At 44.7% G+C, this 19,694-nt stretch overlaps 1 protein-coding gene across 6 annotated transcripts in view; it reads right to left on the bottom strand.

The window, feature by feature from the left end:
* MEGF11 (multiple EGF like domains 11) overlaps positions 1-19,694 on the bottom strand; it is a 293,791-nt gene that overhangs the window by 71,419 nt on the left and 202,678 nt on the right. For all 6 annotated transcript variants that reach the window (XM_039492980.1, XM_039492981.1, XM_039492982.1 and 3 more), the window contains 3 exons: positions 6,630-6,750; positions 4,424-4,587; positions 3,899-4,001 (listed from right to left, as the gene is read on the bottom strand). In XM_039492980.1, coding sequence (XP_039348914.1) covers positions 3,899-4,001; positions 4,424-4,587; positions 6,630-6,750 — 388 coding nt within the window. The remainder of the gene's footprint in view (positions 1-3,898; positions 4,002-4,423; positions 4,588-6,629; positions 6,751-19,694) is intronic.

Raw genomic sequence — 19,694 nt, 5'->3', positions numbered from 1 at the left:
TGAACCCTCTGGCTCTCCTGTCTAGCAATGAACTCAAGCATGTGCTTTACTTTAATTTCAACAAGACTACTCAAGTGCTTAAAGTTAAGCAGGTGCTTAAATGCAGTGTTGACTCAGGGCCATGGGCACTCAATTCCCTGCAGGACTAAGACCTTATTTCTTAAAACATTTACCGCTTCCTCCATGTGAAACAAAATTCAGCAGCATTTGCACATGTCTGAGATCTGATTCTGGCCCAGGTTGAACACGTCTCACTTGGCTTCTGCCATCTGACAGCCCTTTGCCAATTTTTCTTTTTCTTTTAATGACAGATGCCTTCCTTCCAAGAGATCTCCAAAGCTACTAGTAACATGATATTTATGTGTATCAGGCCGACGTGTCCTTTTGGGGTTAATTTTCGGTAATAAAGACATGGAGAAATTGTCTCACCTCTCATCTGTTTACGTAGGTCCAAGATCTACTTTTGGACACGTGTGGGGGACTCCCACTGACAATAATGTACATCTCTCTGAAGGTGGGATCTGGGCCAGAGTGAGCACTTACAGCTTATTGCTGACATGGTGAATTGCTTATTTATGCACACAGCTGGTCTATGCAACTTTGTGATTCCATTGCTGATACTTCTGACTCCCTCCACCCCGCTGTCTGTTACAACCACTGATTGCATCTTGTTTTAATCTAGGCTGTACACTCTGCAGGATACAGACTGTCTCTTGCACCGTACACGGCCCTGAACAACTGAGTCTCAACAGGTGCCATCATAATACAACAGGGGGTTGGGGGACTACTACTAAGTAACCTTGTATACTCAGTCCTTATGAGGCTTTTCCCCCCACCATGAGTTTTCTTACTCAGTCTTTCCTGTGTGTTCCTATCATCGTCTCTGTCTCTGAAGGTTTATATCAGTAACATCTTGAAAACCTACTTTAAAGAACATGGGCTGTATCTCCCCTTGATCTTTGCACAGAGCACTGGCACCAATGGGAGTCCCACATATAGCATGAACATACCGAATATGCTTTTTCAGATGAAGTTTTGTGGCCATTAGGATCAGAAAGTCACATGAATTTTTCTGCCTGGTGTGAGTGGGTAATAAAAATCTTCAGATGTTCCTGAACTTTCCTCATCTTTTACAGGCCATGTCTAATTAGTAGCAAACTCGGAAAGCACAAATTTTATCCTGAATTATTTATCCCATCGTGTTTGTAAGGCACACATCACAGAGTAGTTCACAACAACTTCAGACCATAAGATTAATCTTCTCTGATGACACACTCACCAATGTGAATATATAATTATCTAACTGACGAGTCTCTGAAATGACATACTTTCAAACACAAATGAGTCGAATTTATCCTTTTATTCGATGTGAAGCCAAATGGAAAAACACTGAAAGCAGAATTGACAAGATACATGTTGGCTTTGTCTATCAGCATTTTTTACATACCCATCACGTTACCATCTAGATGTCAATTTCAACCGGGGCTGAAATTCTAACCTAATATTTTCTTCCCTAATTGGAACGTGATCCTGAAGTTACTGAAGTCAATGGCGTTCAATGCCTGGAGAATTTGCAGGGTGCAGTTAGGCCTTAGCAGGTAACAAGTGTGTATATTATCCAGTAGTGAAAGAAAAAAGCAAGGGGGATAGTGCAGAGATTATCCTTACTTTTAGCAAGAGTGGCTTGTGCCTGCATGTGTGGTACATTTGAAAGTGTGCCTGTGTTTGTGAGAAGAAGGGTAGAACGTTTATTGGAAATTTTCCTTTTGGCTATATCGGCCTGAGGTACAGAATAGCAGTTGAGGACAAGAAACACTTTTTTGTGTAACGCTACATGCAAAAAGGCGTTCAAAGAAAATATCCTAGAACACAGTAAACTCTCCTCCTTCCTACCTCCAAAATTATACCCAATTCTGGGATTAACTGTATTTTCATAAGATCATTTCATCTCTTTTGGAATGGTGGCCAAAAAACCAGTTGAAGGGGTACTCTCTAATTCAGTGGGTGGCCAACTTGAGCCCGAGAAAGAGCCAGAATTTACCAATGTACATTGCCAAAGAGCCGCAGTAATACGTCAGCAGCCCCCACATCAGCTCTCCCACCCCGCTCCCAGTGCCTCCTGCCCACCGGCAGCCTTGCCGATCAATGCCTCCTCCTCCCTCCCCGCACCTCCTGATCAGCTGATTCATGGGGTGCAGGAGGCTCTGTGGAGGGAGAGGGAGGAGTGAGGTCACTGCAGGCTCAGGGGACGGGGCGCGAAGGGGTGGAGTGGGGGCAGGGCCTGTGGCAGAGCCAGGGGTTGAGCAGTGAGCACCCCCCGGCCCATTGGAAAGTTGGCGCCTGTAGCTCCAGCCCCGGAGTCGGTACCTACACGAGGAGCCGCATATTAACTTCTGAAGAGCCGCATGTGGCTCCGCAGTCACAGGTTGGCCACCCCTGCTCTAATTACTCATTGAAAAGTCAGCAATAACACACGATCAGCCCGCTGCATGGATGTACTGATGGCAGAGAAGCACAAGGACAGTTGAACGCCTCTACGCCACTGAGACTTAGGTATAGTGAGCAAGGAATGCAAACCTCAGGGTGTGTTAGTGACCTTATAAAATGGATCTTCTTGGCGAAGGCCAGTTTTAAACTATGCGAGTCCAGTATGCTGTTTAAAAAGCAGCCCAGTTTTTAAACAGTGCGCTGCACTTCTTATTTTTACATCTTATTTAATTATATAAGTTGTTTTCAAATTTTAAACACTTCACATGGCTTTGTCTGCTTTTCTCCCTAGGAACCTGAGCTGCTGTGCTGAGGAGTCCACTCAGCAGGAGGGAGGCAGTGGCTTTTGCCATTAATTAGGACCTGGGTTGCAGGACCCTGAATGTGCTGGCTGCTTTTAGCTCATACCACCCAGTGCTGCTCCTGCTCCATATCTTACATTTCTTAGGAAAGCAGCTGAGTTCCCCAAGCAAGCTACAGTTAATGCAACTGCATTGTTAATGCATCTCCATTGCTACTGCCACCCTTGGGCAGCCGGGATAATGATGTGACTTTGCATTCAAAGCCACAAAGATAAACTTTCATTTTTTAAAAGTAAGTCTCATAGGTTTTCCAGCTGCTGCTGCCCTGCTTCGAACAGAGCAGAGGCTTGACTTTGTGTAAGCTGTGGTTTATTTTCCTTGCTGTCCTCTTAGAATCACATCAATATTAAAGGACCCAAGATCAGCAATGGCCACAGAGACTCTTTAGCACTAGAATCTCAGTTTGATTCAGGTAGCTTTTTGGGATCTCCAAGGCTGGCCAGCTTTCTCTGAGATCTTATGGAAAGCCTCTCCCTGCTCCTTCTATGCAATCAGGAGAATGGATTGCACAGCCAGCATCAACTTGCTCCCCAAACCTACTGTTCTTGGCAGCGTGGTTAATGGGTAAAGTCTAAACATAGAGGAGACAGCTTGCGGCCATATGATTCTCATAGGAGCTACGCTGCCATGGGAGAAGCAACAAGTGTCATGCATTTCTGGATCCCTGTGTTTGCTAGTTGCTTTCCCTGATATAAAGGTCTCAGGCTCCACAAGGCCACAAATGTCTCCCTATGGAGAGGACAATAGAAGAGAAAACTGCATGAGGAAAACTTTGCAGATTTCCAAAACAGCTTCCTCGTGACCAAGAATTCTTTTTACAGAAGGGTAATATCTGGCTCAAGGATTTGAAGCCTTCTTCAATGAATATGAATACAGATTTAATCAAAGCCATTTATCCTGTCCCATCATCATAAGCATTTCTAATCGGCATAAATTCTTATAATCTCTCTCCTGTATATTTTGTTCAAAATTATACAGCCAATTGAGCTAACAAGGTGATATAAGAATCAGAATCGTGCATATTACACAGAATAGCTTAGTAATGTTACCTGTCCACCCAGCAAGACAGCAGCAATAACCAGTGACAGCATCGCACCCGTCTGCATGGCTACAGTCACAGTGTTCACTGCAATTAAGACCATATGTTCCATCCTTCCAAAAACAAATTTAAAAGCGCCTTAGTAATCAGATTTTGGTCCTTAAATGTGCACAATCATCTATCACGCCCATTTTAATGCTAAGTTGAATTTTTTTAAATTAACATGCGACAGTCCAGGCGAAAAAACGTGATGCCTACCGCTTCTAAATAGAACCAAACTCAGAACACAAAACAATGTTCAAGAGACAACACACACTACGTGACGATAGCTCTAACAGCATGTAGTGCAAAATGTAACTAGTCTACTTGACTACTTAGAACTCTGATCTGTTATTTACAGATTACTTTCTTCATTCCTCCATTAGAGCCCATGACAAAAACGTTCTATCGATCTATCGTATATTCTAGGAGTGCCATACACATCATCTGGGAATATTATTGAAAACAGATGCAGGTGTAGTCTACTAATACTTACAGGGCATGCCTGATCACAGTACTCTCCTTGCCATCCAGGCGAACAAAGACAAAACCCATCCACTGGATTGCAGGCTGCTCCATTGGCACAGTAACATGTTTGGTTACAGTTAAGACCCCAAGTTCCGCTTGGACATGGAATGGAGCAGTCAACCCCCTGCCATCCTAAAGAGACGTGCAACAGAAACAATGTTCAGTGATGTTTCCTCAACTGTCATTGTTAGAAAAAAGAAAAATGAACGCACAGCTACAGGTGTCCATTTGCAGTATTGCACTGTTCTCTACAGCCAGCACGTTAACAAACACATCTTGCATCATGCCCACTTTCCACACAGATCGAATGGCCAAGATTCTCTGTTGCACCTAGGATCTGTAAGGTGCAATAGGGTGGAGGTGGCAGGGAGGAAGAGCACAGAAATTGCAGCTTTCTGATTCTGGCTGGCCCTGGCAGAGGTTAGAGCAGCCTCGAGCTAAGGTGCCTGCTGGTTCTGACTCCTAAGGGCCAGGAGTTGGGTGGGGGAGATACAGGAGACAGCTATGCTGGCTGCACCAGCTGGGGAGATCTGGTGGCTCTCTGGCCCCAGCACTGTTAAGGGTCTGAGGCAGGGAGAGAATCTGGAACAACCAAGACCTTTTGCATACTGAAGAGCTGGTATACAACATAAGTGGAAGAACTGTTACATGTCACTGCTGGTTCTTTACATTCTATTTTTGTGGGAATACTCTTTAATATAAAGAAGCACGCGCGCGCACACACACACACACACACACACACACACACACACACACACACACACACACACACACACACACACACACACACACACACACACACACACACACACACACACACACACACACACACACACACACACACACACACACACACACACACACACACCCTAGCCATTGAGGCTCAGCTCTTAACTGCTAGACACCAAGCAGCATTCAATACGCTGCCACTACATGTAATGGAGTTTAGCAGAAATACCATGGTTTATGCACTGTAGTGAAATGGAGTTATACAGTGATTGATTAATTCCTGCTTGAAATGCCAGCTTTTATTATTGTGTGCAGCGTTGTTGTAGCCGTGTTGGTCCCAGGATATGAAAGACAAGGTGGCTGAGGTAATATCTTTTACTGGACCAACCCCTGTTGGTGAGAGAGACAAGCTTACATAGAACTCTTCTTCGAGTCTTTATTATTCTTTGCTTCAGTGCTGGTTTAGGGCTCAAGCATGCCATATGGGGCCAGACAGAAAGCCCCAGAGCTCCCCTGAGCACAGGCAGTGCATGCTCACTGCTATCTAGGGTGACCAGACAGCAAATGTGAAAAATCGGGATGGGGGGGAGGGTAATAGGAGCCTATATAAGAAAAAGACCCAAAAATCGGGACTGTCCCTATAAAATCAGGCCATCTGGTCACCCTACTGCTATCCCCATGAAGGAGGTGCCGCAGTCTGCAGAGAGGTGCGTGTATCTGAAGGGTGGCCCTGTGGGAATGCTAACCACACCAGGGCCTGTGTTTGGGGAAGCACTAGGACTGGAGTTGAGGAGGTCTCTGGATGGAGGGAAGTTCCACTTACCCAGATGGGAGCCAGGCTCACTGTGAATCAATATTTGCAGTAAGTTAACTGGGTAACAGCACAGGGCTAGACTAGCACAGCCCTTGCTCGGCCACTCAGCGGAAGAAGAGGAGAGAGGAAGGCCTCAGATTGTGGGAGAGCACGAGCTACTCACCCTGAGAGAAAGGGGCAGAGAGTGTGACGGGCCCTAGCTCTGCTCCCTCCCATTTGCCAGCCAGAGAGGCAGTCCAGGTGCACGCCGGGGAGCGAACTGCTACACAAGACGCGGAGCGGTAACTAATTGCCCCTACAGCAATGGGCAGTGGGGGAGGAGTTGTGACTCTGAATCACAATTTGTTCGCTGGTCTGCTAGAGCGGCAGTGCAGCTCCACATCACCCCTTCATCTGGGCAGATTGTCAAATGCAATCTAGCCCGTAGTGAACTCTGCCATTTCAGACTCTTTCTGAAACACATGGAGACAGTTAATAATTTACAAATGGAACACGCTGGAGCTGCTGACTGTGCAATTCTGCTTAGTTGCAAATCAATTACAATTTACATTGTTTTAACTTAAAAGGGACAGTGACATTTACGGCATCCAATGCAACCCGTAGCCAACTCTTCCATCTGAATTACGTTTACCTTCTTTGCAAAGACACAAGCCATCCACGGGGGAACATGCACCATCATTTTTGCAGTTACACACTGACGAGCAGTTGGCTCCGTAGGTTCCGGCCCCACAAGCCGTGGAGCAATCGTCTCCCTGCAAACCAAAATAAAACCAGTGTCAGGCAGAAAAATATGGATTTCAGGAAATTCTCATCTGCACATAAAGGCGGCTTTCACTTTCAGCAAGGTACACAGCACACTGAGACTTGATAGCTTAGTCTTCAGTGCTTGAACAGTCACCTCTGAGTCCTATGATGATGATGCAATTAGGGTTTGATTGACTTGGCGGAAAGGGACAAGTTTCTGGCAGCCATTCAACAGGAGGTATGAAAGTTCCAAAAACAAACCGCCTAGAACGGATGTTAGAATATTAACCAAAACATCGCTTACAAAACACTAATCACAAAACACACAGAGTCTGAAGCTCTGCAGAGCTCGGTGGCATCTGAGCCAACACAAATGCTCCAAAGAAAGGATTTTTCAGTAACCGAAGCCTAACGCAGCTCATGTGTATGCATCCACCACCGATCATGGGCGTGAAAAATTAAGTAGCGAAGTGCATTAGACCTTCATATTGATACACTAACCTAGCTGGCGTATGCATTTGTTTAGGGCCGGACTGTGACTTTTGACAGAGCCTTGAACAAGGGGTGATGCGTAACCTGAATTGCCGGAGAAGCAGCTATGGATGCATTGTGACTCAGACGCCTCTGTGGGTTACAGCCTGGCCCCTGTTGCTGTCTAGCTCTGGGGTAGGGGCCTGCATCAGCAGCAAATTACAGTGTTCCCTGAGCTGTCTCAGTTGTACTGGTCGGCAAGTAGGGGATGGAACCCATACCCTCTCCACCTGCTGCAGCAAGGGAGTAAAATGGTGAGCAGTATTCCCTTAGTCCTATATGCCCAGACCCAAGATCTGAGGAGCCCGCGGAAGTGTACAGGGAAAGCATACCCCCTCTTTTACTTCTTTGTGCAGCAGTGTTGTGTAAGTCACAATGAGCTTAGACTGAAGCTCTTCTTCAGCGAATTCAATTAGAATATGCAGTTCTATGTCACAGAAAGCCACCACGCACTGCTCTGACACCCACATCTTAGCTAAAGATCAAAGGTGCAGATTTCATGTGTGTATGCCCAGGAGAAGAACCATCACTCCTTTGATGTGACTATGCATTTATCAGCAGATACAAATGTACAAAATGTCAATTTGCTTAGGCTCTAAAAAAGTACCACCTCGCTGGGGGGAACTACGTATTACAGCACTAAGCAGCAAATAAGACATCAAAAGGAAATAAGGTCAGATTTTATAGTACTACAAATCCACAGATGGTTAAGAGAATTTCCAGCTTTCTATTGTACAGTAAGAGACTGTAAGTAAGAGACTTTCAGCCTTTCTGCTGTACAGTGAACCCTTGTTTTAGGGGCATGGTAGCTAGACTATACAAATATGCTCTGTCCAGAGGCAAATCCTCTAGTCTAATTTTGTGGCGAATGCAGTGTTTGTAAAAGGTGATGGCTTTAGTGGAGAGAGAGAGAGAGACAAGCCCCCCAAAAACGTTGGCTGCACAGAGGAGTCGGTTTGACAGCCAGGGTGTCTGAAGTGCTCTCTTCACCCACACTGTCATATGTGCCTCCAGACTAATGTGGGGGAACCGGGAGTTGATCTGGATGTTAGAGAGGCATTCAGCCAGCTGTACTATGGATACCAAGGGGCAGATCCTCCGGTGGTGCAAATTCTCTGCAGAGTTATCACTATCTGCACCAGCTGTAGGGCTGGCTCCAATAATATTTCCCCACTTTAGTCACAGGGATGAGGGGTGTAAATGTTTATTAAGCACTTTGACCTCCTCAGAAGAAAGGTGTTATACAAATGCCCAGTACCATCATGACAATTCAGCCATTACTCTGAATGTCTTTGGGTTTTGGGGAGCATTGTGATACGTAATTTAAGTATACTGTATTTTGTGGCTTAACCGCAATTAGCCACTTTGTCCCTTCGCAGTTATATTAATTGTGTGAACAACCTTGAATTAAAAAGGCAAAACAGAACACCTTGTCTCCCCAACCTAGCTGGCTTAATGAGATTTCTCTCCCTGGTTATAACTAGCCAGACCTCCAGAACACCCTTTGAGTGACAACTGCCACATACACTTAACTTCTTAATTATATAATAGGAAAATGCACTTGAACTGTAGCACTGGCACTAAGATATTATTAATTATAAATGCAGAACCAGTTATTAACATTTTGAACTTGATTTGGGAGAATGACCTGTGAATTAAATACATTAAGGTACTGTTAAAGAGATGTAAATTCCATGCACCTCTTCCCACCTGCCTCACTGGATAATATTGCAGTACATTTCTATCCAGTTGTTAATGAGTTATATGTTCTATTAAACTGGTATCAAATGTTGTTTACTAGATCTTCCCTCTTGCAATATGGCACTTTATATTTCTGTCCTATTTAGTAAAATTAATCAACAGCTGTGCACCTTATGTTGATTATTCTTTCTTTCTGTGAAGTTCAGAAGGTTAATGAGTGTAGTGAAAAGCCTGAATCTGGTATGTGAGATGGGAAGGAATAGCTAATTCAATCAAATGTATACCCCTGAAAACATTACAGCTATATTAAAAAAATCTAGCTATAAATAACCTGATATTTAACGTCTCTCTTCTATACCAGAGTGATCCATATGGACATCATAAACGTTCAGAAGTGCTTAATTTTGTTGCTCCAGTATTTCAAGTTGAAGGCTCAATTCATCAAAATGTATGTCTCGTATCCATCTGAATGAAACTTTATGGCTTTAAGGGTCAAATCCGATTCTCACTTATGTCAATGGAAAGACTCTGACTGGCTTTAACGGGAATTGGATCAGCCCTAATTCAGGAAACTGTGGCATTCAAGTCCATCTCCCCTTGTAAAGCAGTGTCTGCCTGATTCATGTCCTCTCACTTCCGACATCATCTTCTTCAGGCCCAATCCTGTGAGATACTGAGCACCTCAATTCAACAGGAGCTGAGGCTACTCAGCACTTCTCGGCATGCTCAGCAACTAAAAAGAGCAGGCCCTTCATCTGCTCTAATTCTGAACATGATGGGAACATCACAGTACACCAAGCATACACACATGGGATGTCTGGCACCGGTGACGCCAAAGAGTTGACTTGTAATCAGAATGAATAGTTGATTAATAGTAACAATAATACTGTAAATATTAGCCAATTGTTGCTAAAACTAAATAAGAGGCTTTTACATTCCTTGGCAGAGATTTGGGCATGCAACGCTCATTATTGTTAATTTGCCCCTAAGTATTGATAGGCTAGGTCCAAGGAACCAAATCCCATCAATAATGCAAGCTGCCAGTTCACATCCATCAGCATCAAATATTAATAGACTCATGAGGGTCAGAGCATCCATCTTCCCAGATGGCAGTCGATAACATGTCTTGTTTCTGTTCACAAGTAAGGTGGAGATTTCCTTTCCCCAAAACAGTTATTGGTAAAATGGGAAGCAGAGCTTATAAACACACCAAGGCTTTAAGTGCTATTGTGTGAACAAATTGTGGATCCTTAAAGAAATAAGCACTTTTCCTATTCATGATTGCCTTAACAGCATGGGTAAGCTTGTTTGTTTCTGTTAAAGGCATGCTCTTGCTATACATTAAACAATGGCTCTCACATTTTAAGGGCCTGTTACAAAGCTCATCGAAGTCCACAGAAAGACTCTCACTAACTTTAATGCCCTTAAATGCCTAAAAAGCAGCCTTCCGGGGGAAAAAATATTGGAAATTGGTATCCAATATTCTGATGCCAGCTGTGATTCTAAAAATGAGCAACTGTGCCAAGCACAAAGCTGTGGCCATAATTGGTGGCTTTTGTATTTTGAACGTTTAAGAGATGAGAAATTAAAACTTTGAAAAGTGGATAAAATCCAGTGGAAAAGTTTACACTGCGGGACCAAATCAAGATCCACTGAGGTCAATGGGAAAACAGAAAATCAATTTTCCACGGCTTCTGCAATGCAGAAGGCTAACAGAGTTGTTATTGAATGTGGCTTTAAGTTCACATTTTAAAAACCTAGGTGACAGTTTTGTGTAAGTGTTCTTAAGGGCCATGCAGCACCCTCATCACCTAGCAGAATCAATAGGAATTGAGGACATTTACTGTCCCACATATTAGGGCCAATAATAAACTGTACTCACTATATGGCTAATTTGATATTCTGAAAACGGAAAGATTTGCAGAATATTTTTTTGCACCATGTGAGTTATATATGCAACTCCTATCACCACAACAGGGGATGTCCATGCACAGGCCCTCAGAGTTTACAAGGCATGCACAAAATAGATGGAATGGATGCAGAATGGCATGTACAGTGCATTAGGTATGTAGAGATAAACAGATCAGGAAGACAAAATATGGATGCTGTTTGTGGCTGGTGTCTGTATGTCCAGATAAGCTGATTGCTATGGATTTAGTCTATCAAAGTACATATTTATATGTGCATATATACATAATAGGGCACACCAACGTGCTGGTATACAGGATCTGTGCACTGGTGCAGATCACAGATACAGCTCTGTAATATTTACTTATTTAATTGTGACATTTACAATCAACCCAAAGTGGTTCTCTCCAAACATTCCCCTAAGGTAAACATATGGTATCCAGCAAAGTGAACTGGCGGAACTGACTAATTTCCCTAATGACATTCCAATGGAAATTTTAACGTGCTCTACTTAGGCACATTAACAGAAATATGAAACTTTGAACTTTTTATCTATTTTCTCCTCCACCCCAGACTCCAGCAATTTATTCATGACCTTACGATACAACATCTTTAGTTTTCCAGACATAATGATGTCCTCCAGCAGAATTCCTTTCCCCTCTGGGCGATACTAATTACTCCCTGCAGATGTTGTTATTGGTACTAATGATAAAATGCAGAAAAAAGGTTAGTGCAACAGCCATAAGGTTCTTGTTACTAGTATAATCTAGGGTTTAAATTTGCAGATAATCACTGTTCCTGAGAAAGGACACATTTTCCTTTACTCAGTTTGTTATGTCATTTGATGTAGCTGTGCCAGATATTTAAATGCACATACATACTGCAGTAGCCACTGAAAAACCTATGCCAGTGACAGTTTCACTTCATTATTTCACTCTTTGCTTTTCTGAGATGGAGAGGGGATGGGAGAGGGAGGGTGATGCTTGTTTAAAGAGGGAATTTAGTGCTCCTGAAAGTTACAGGGCTTGATGGTCCTGGAGACCGAAGTCCTCTATTTAGTCATAAAGCAGTTTCAATACGGCATCAGTGAAGGCTTCCCCATTCTACTCCTCTGAGGGCATCATCTCTCTTCTGAAGACATCAATTCTAGAAGCGAGGGGTTAGTTCAGTTTCTCCACACCCAATCAATCCTGGGGCTTTCCAGCGAGACTAAACACAACAATACCAATTACTGCCACAGGTGGCGGTGATGCATTTGGATGTGGGTGTGATGTGTTGCTTTTTCTTCTAAAATCTGACCCCTTTATCCCTTGCTGTTTAAATTACATCTACTTACACTGATTTACCAATGGATGTAACTGACATTGGCATTTACTTCACCTCTGAATTTGTCCTAATATATTAATGTATACAGTAAACATCATAGTAAATGCAGAGTTCAAAAATCTGCCTTCCTGGTAATAATTCTGAAATTTAGTTTATTGTAAAAGGGTTTTAGTGAAACAGAAACAAAACAGAAAGCTTGACTTCCTGGAAACGGTTAGTCAGCAAAATAAAACATACTCTGAGTCCTGCTGGTAGATATATCGTGAGATCTGAGATACAGGTGCATAAATCCCAAAGATCAGAACAAGGAAGTACTGGCTACATTTCTAATGGTGTAACAACCAAAGCCCCTGCTGTGCATAAACAAAGCAGACAGAATTGAGTGTGGAAATTGACAACAAAACTAAACACTCTTTGGTGTTTTTTTCAATGCGGGAAGCGGCTGCCAGCACATCCTTTGGCCTGCACCGCTTCCTGCAGCCCCCATTGGCCTGGGACGGCAAACCGCAGCCAGTGGGAGCTGCGATCGGCCGGACCTGCGGACGTGGCACGTAAACAAACCGGCCCGGACTGCCAGGGGCTTTCCCTGAACAAGCGTCGGACCGGCTTTGAGGAGCACTGGTCTAGATGACAGTTGTATCTAGTGAATTTTTGTGAACTGGAGCCCAAATGTTTTTTCTATGGGCCTATTTCTGTCACTTTACTCATGGTGAGCAGTACTTTACTCCACAAGCAGTTCCATTGAAGAAAATGGGCCAGAACTATGAATGTGGCCAGACTGTGCTCTAAGCTACCATTCCACTCCCCCATTGGGGCCGCTTTATTTCCCAGTGTCAATTAGAGCAGCCTAAGGGCTGCTCTCGGCTACATTAGCAGTTCCCTAGGGATGTGCCAGTTTCACAGAATAGCACAGGCTATTCCGGCCACACTCTGTCCAGTGCTTAGCATTAACACACCTCATGCATCAAAGGTGGGAAATGTTCTGACTCAATGGAATTGCTTGTGGAATGAAGTAATGCTCAGTGTGATTAAAAGGCGGCAGACTCTAGCCTGGTGTGATTTTTCCCCCTTCATATTATCAGTTAAAACAAATTTTCGATGCAAATAATATATTCTGCATATTAAAACAATGAGCCTGATTCCAGCAGGAGTTTTATTCCTATGATCCAAATCATCTAGACATGCACATTAAACAAAATACATACAGAATTTAACAAAGATAATGGGCCAGATCCACAGCTGGTGTAAATCAGCATTGCTCTGTTGACTTCAATGAAGCTAACCTAATTTACACCAGGTGCATCGCAAGGGAGGACAGAGAAAGTACCTCTGCTTTCCTGCCAGGCTCTCGGAGCCCCCAGGAGAGCACAACAGAAGCTCCCCTAGCTCTGACTGAGCTCAGGGAGTGGCTAGTAAAGGATGGCTTCCCTTCCTCGCATCACTGCCCCGGGCAGCCCAGGGGAAGGCAGAAAGAGGGGAAAATGAGAACCAACCACCAGCTCCGGCTCCCTGATTCTCCAACCCAGCCCTGTCTCTAACTAAGAAACCATACCACCAGCTGAAGATAGCCAGAGACACTGCACTCCGGCCCCATCCCACTCTGCTCCCTGGACAAGGAGGAAGATGTAGGAGCTGGCTATCCTGACTCTGCATCTGCTGTGAATGCCTCCATGTGGGGGAAATCCCCAGCTGGAATTAGGAGTGGTTTCTGCTCATTTTGCACTGCCAAAATGGCCCAAAGGAAGGGGCATGGGACAAGCATCTGCCTCTTGCCTTTTTGGAACTAGTACCTTTGGCCCCCGACTGAGAAGGCTGCACAGCTCTGCAGTAGGGAGGTCAGCCTAAGCAGGGAGCTAGACGTACAATCTAGCACTCGAGAGCATCCTGTGGTTTTTGCAACACTCCCTGGAGGTCCAGAAGTCAATGACTGGAGTCCATCATTTCACAGATGTAGCCTTTTTCTCTGTTACAGGTCTACTAGAGAGCTGGCAGCATTCCCTGTCTTTGTCAACCACTTCAGGACACCGCGGGTGAGAGAATTAAATGGAAAGCAAATTACTTCTCAGAGAAACACTGAAGCGTAGGGCCAGAAGGGACTGCAGGCCTTAAACCTGGGCCCATGGATCCCTGGGCAGAGCTCAGACCATGGCTGCCACCCAGCAATTCACCTGAATAACTGGAGACATTAGCCGACAAAGCGCTAGCTCACAAAGGGACCTGCCCACAAAGTTCCTGACCGGGGGAAACTTCCAGAATCACTAATTGGCTGGGGAGCTCTAGTTAAACCAGAAAGCGGCAAAGGAAGTTGTCTGAGAAACTAGAGGAATCCCTGACTGGTTGCTGCCATGGACTCTGCCTGCTCACCTGACTCCGGAGCCCTGCCTTCCTGCTTGTTCCTGTCCTCCTTATCCTACCCCCATCTGTTTGTGGTCCCTGCTTTCCTGCCTCACTCCAAGTCCCAGCTCCTACGTCCCACCTTTGAGGCTGACTCCAGCTCTGACCTTTGTTTGTGGCACCTGACTAACCCATTAGATATGACTGCCCAGGCCTCGTCACAACGGGTCATGCAGTCCAGCCCCCTGCGCTGAGTCAGGACCAAGTAAACCCAGACCATCCCTGATGTGCGTTTGCCTACCCTGTTCTTAAAATACTCCAGTGATGCTGTGTAGGTGAGAAGGTGCTTTTTATGGCAAGAACTGAACAGCACAGCGGGTGCTGGTTTTAGGCTCAGGTACGTCACCTTTTGAGCAGCCAGTATGTAACATGACTTTGTCTTCAATCATCCCACACTAAGTACAGCAACTCTGTAGTACAAAATATGACAATATATTGGGCCAAACTCTTTCCTGGGCGAATCTACTCACTGCAATGGGCTTGCACCAGGGATGAATTTGGTCCATCATATTTTTCAGTGCTACGTATTTATGGTTCTACCAGTCTGAACTGGGCAATTTAATATGCATATATTGCATCGTCTACTTAACATAATTCTGGTCACTGCTACTATCTGATCTATGCATGTTCATTAAAAAAAAAAAAAGACCAGGGGGGTTTCAGCTCTATAATGAATTGTCAGAATACTGAAGACACACTATAAAATCATGGCAATACCTCTGTGGTTAAGAACGTGCACGTGTTAATACAAACATGTATATACACACACACACTGAGTAAATATGGCTTCAACACTAAGCCACGTTTAGCCGAAGCGAAGAACCCATTGACAGACAAACAAGACATGTCTACGCATGCACGCACACCCTGAAAAAACAGAGACTGGTATCTGGTAGAAGTTCTTTTGCCCCCACGACATGCAAAATTATGCTGGGATTTTGGACTTACGTGCACTTTTCTAAAAAGGATAAAATCGAGCCCTCAGAGACCACAGTTAAACAGAAAATGAAATGAAAAACTAACCAATGATTTACATTCTATTGTAGTGGGTTTAGCAACCCTTAAGTTTTCAATCTGGAATCTGAAATACAAAGAGATACAACTAGCAGCTATGCAAAGCCCTGTCCACAGCTACACAAATAGCACCAATGAAGATATTAAAGTTTAGAAATTTAATAGTTGGAAACGAAACAAACAATAGATTTCCCTGCAAAATTCATATAAAATAACTCAGTCTGCAGTTAAGTATTGAGCCCCTCTGGTACTGGATGAGGCTACAGAAATGGAAATACAATTTGACATAGCCACATTGCCAATTAAAGGTGAAATAGAAGCAATATGTCAACTGGTAGCAAAGAGAAGCATTCTGAGTTCCTATATGAAACTAGCTCCTTTGGACCCACTTACAAAATTCTGGAGTATTGAGGTAAATAGAACAGCAGCAGAGCTTACAGGAAAAAGCAAACAAAAGAAGAAAGAAGAGGAGAAGTGGGACTTGACTACTGCTGTTATCAGATTATAAATGCTGCATACAACTGAACAAGTATTAAAAAGGGGGACAACAGACATGGCTCATTAATAGAGGAAGGCAATTCTGTTCTCCTATAAATCTGGGGCAATGCCAGGGAAGCCAATAATTGATGCTAAAGTAAACCTGGAGTAAGAGAGCAGAATTTGGCCAACCCAGTACAGATTCAAAGGCTCCTCCACTGGAGAGAGAAAAACAAAACAAAGCAAAACAAAGGAAGTTTGTAAGGGAGATTTGAAAAAAAAACCCTGCAAGGATTTCAAAGCAAGAGTCGTAATTTCTGCAAACCATGCAGAACCACTGTGAACTGCATCCCCTAACCTTGCTAAATATTCCGGCACAATAGTTCACCTCTTAAAAAGCACACAAAAAATGCCTGTAGGCGCAAGGGGACCCTTCATTATGTCCCCTACAGCCAGAGGCTGATGTGAACATTGTCAGGTTTATGGACACAAAGATTCCCAGACAGCGTAGCCGCCAGTGATCTGGCAAAAAGCTCTAATTGGTCAGCAGAAGCTCCAGGGGGAGAAGGAGCACAAGTTTAATAGGCAGCAAGCACCTGGTCTGTTGGTATAAAAGGCAGCTGGGAAGCAGCTGAATCTGAAAGCCTGGAAATGGATAGGTGGTCTCCCAATAATGACTCTACTTTGGGATCAGGTTGCCGGATGTCTTACTGTTTTACATTCTGGGGCTGAGAAAAAACTTTCCTCTCTTGCAATTGGCCCTGATTAAACTGTGCCTGCCCAGCTTCCAGCTAAACCATTTTTTCCCAATTCTATAGGCTGCTACTCTGGCAGTGCCATCCCATAGGGGACCAAGTTTTCAAAAAGGTGTCTACAATGTAACAAAAACAGAACACAGTTTGGGATGAATGTAATGCTTGTGAAAGGCGCCGGATTGACTGTTCTAAGGGATAGAGTTCTCTATTTATCCACGGAAACACTACAGCCCCGGATTGGTATCATAAGCTTGGTTACACAGCCCCATCATTGACCTTGACCTTGAGGATGAAAGGGTGGTTCAGTCTAGCAGCAAGTTTGCCAATCAGTGCCAATAGAGATGAGATTAGTGATGTGGACACATGCCCACTGGGAGCTGGACTGAGACCAAATTCATTTCATACAGGCCACTGAACAGCCAACAGAAGATAATTTCCAATCTGTACTGATTTAGCCCAGATTTGCACCAGTAGCCAAGGGATGAAAGGCTTATCTCCTGGACCAGCCAGTCCCCTATGCCCACAAAAATGGCAAAGGCAGCCATTTTGGACATGCAGATCTCTTGTGCGTGCAAGCAGACAGGTTAGCCAATTCAGAGATGATAATTTTGCAGGGGTATCAAGGTGGGACCCAATGAGGACCTTCTGTTGGTCTCTGAGCATTCAGTGGGGGACTCCCAGGGATTACAAGTCATTCACCTGGCTGAGTCCATTTTTGCACAGGAAAGCCAAGCCTTCTTAAACCCTTTGCCACATTAGGCATCCTTGCCAGTAACCAAACGGGAGTGGCCACTCCACCTGGACATGAACAAAGACAGTTCCTGGAAATGGTTTCAGGATGTCTGCTTCTCAAAAGCAACTCGTGACAGGACGGTGGCCCTCCAGCTGCTGGTCTTGGATGGGGAATGGTAAAAACCAACAAGGTGGACCCTTGTAGAGATGCTGGAACTTATTAGGGTGGAAGGGTGTGGTAAAATATAGATCATGCCACAGAGGGCTCTCTTGGACACCAACGAATGGAGGCCTTCAGGCATGCAGTCCAACCGACAGAGAAACTTTCTGTATGACTTGGAAGTATCAATGACTAAAAACACTTCCTTTCACCTCTCTCTCACCAGAAAACTCCATCTTCCACATTCTGGATGAGGGTCAGGCTGGTGCAAGATGTGGTTGCCTGCCTCCTCCATGGTTTAGGTTCAAAGAATCATAGAATATCAGGGTTGGAAGGGACCTCAGGAGGTATCTAGTCCAACCCCCTGCTCAAAGCAGGACCAATTCGCAACTAAATCATCCCAGCCAGGGTTTTGTCAAGCCTGACCTTAAAAACCTCTAAGGAAGGAAATTCCACCACCTCCCTAGGTAACCCATTCCAGTGCTTCACCACCCTCCTAGTGAAAAAGTTTTTCCTAATATCTAACCTAAACCTCCCCCACAGCAACTTGAGACCATTACTCCTTGTTCTGTCATCTGGTACCAATGAGAACAGTCTAGATCCATCCTCTTTGGAACCCCCTTTCAAGTAGTTGAAAGCAGCTATCAAATCCCCCCTCATTCTTCTCTTCTGCAGATTAAACAATCCCAGTTCCCTCAGCCTCTCCTCATAAATCACATGCTCCAGCCCCCTAATCATTTTTGTTGCCCTCCGCTAGACTCTCTTCAATTTTTCCACATCCTTCTTGTAGTGTGGGGCCCAAAACTGGACACAGTACTCTAGATGAGGCCTCACCAATGCTGAATAGACGGGAATGATCACGTCCCTCAATCTGCTGGCAATGCCCCTACTTATACAGCCCAAAATGCCGTTAGCCTTCTTGGCAACAAGGGCACACTGTCGACTCATATCCAGCTTCTTGTCCACTGTAACCCCTAGATCCTTTTCTGCAGAACTGCTGCCTAGCCATTCGGTTCCTAGTCTGTAGCAGTGCATGGGATTCTTCTGTCCTAAGTGCAAGACTCTGCACTTGTCCTTGTTAAACCTCATCAGATTTCTTTTGGCTCAATCCTCTAATTTGTCTAGACCCCTCTGTATTCTATCCCTACCCTCCAGGGTATCTACCACTCCCTCCCAGTTTAGTGTCATCTGCAAACTTGCTCAGGGTGCAGTCCACGCCATCCTCCAGATCATTAATGAAGATATTGAACAAAACTGGCCCCAGGACCGACCCTTGGGGCACTCCGCTTGATACCGGCTGCCAACTAGACATGGAGTCATTGATCACTACCCATTGAGCCCGACGATCTAGCCAGCTTTCTATCCATCTTATAGTCCATTCATCCAATCCATACTTCTTTAACTTGCTGGCAAGAATACTGTTGGAGATCATATCAAAAGCTTTGCTAAAGTCAAGGAATAACACGTCCACTGCTTTCCCCTCATCCACAGAGCCAGTTATCTCATCACAGAAGGCAATTAGATTAGTCAGGAATGACCTGCCTTTGGTGAATCCACGCTGACTGCGCCTGACCACTTTCCTCTCGTCTAAGTGCTTCAGAATTGATTCCTTGAGGATCTGCTCCATGACTTTTCCAGGGACTGAGGTGAGGCTGACTGGCCTGTAGTTCCCCGGATCTTCCTCCTTCCCTTTTTTAAAGATGGGCACTACATTAGCCTTCTCCCAGTCATCCGGGTCCTCCCCCAATCGCCATGAGTTTTCAAAGATAATGGACAATGGTTCTGCAATCACATTCGCTAACTCCTTTAGCACCCTTGGATGCAGTGCATCTGGCCCCACGGACTTGTGCTCGTCCAGCTTTTCTAAATAGTCCTGAACTGCTTCTTTCTCCACAGAGGGCTGGTCATCTCCTCCCCCTGCTGTGCTGCAGTAGTCTGGGAGCTGACCTTGTTT

This window comes from Mauremys reevesii, linkage group 10, assembly GCF_016161935.1.
Source record: "Mauremys reevesii isolate NIE-2019 linkage group 10, ASM1616193v1, whole genome shotgun sequence".
Classification (NCBI taxonomy): domain Eukaryota; kingdom Metazoa; phylum Chordata; order Testudines; family Geoemydidae; genus Mauremys; species Mauremys reevesii.
Note: the sequence above shows the minus strand (reverse complement) of the source record. Positions and strands in the feature narration are given on the sequence as shown.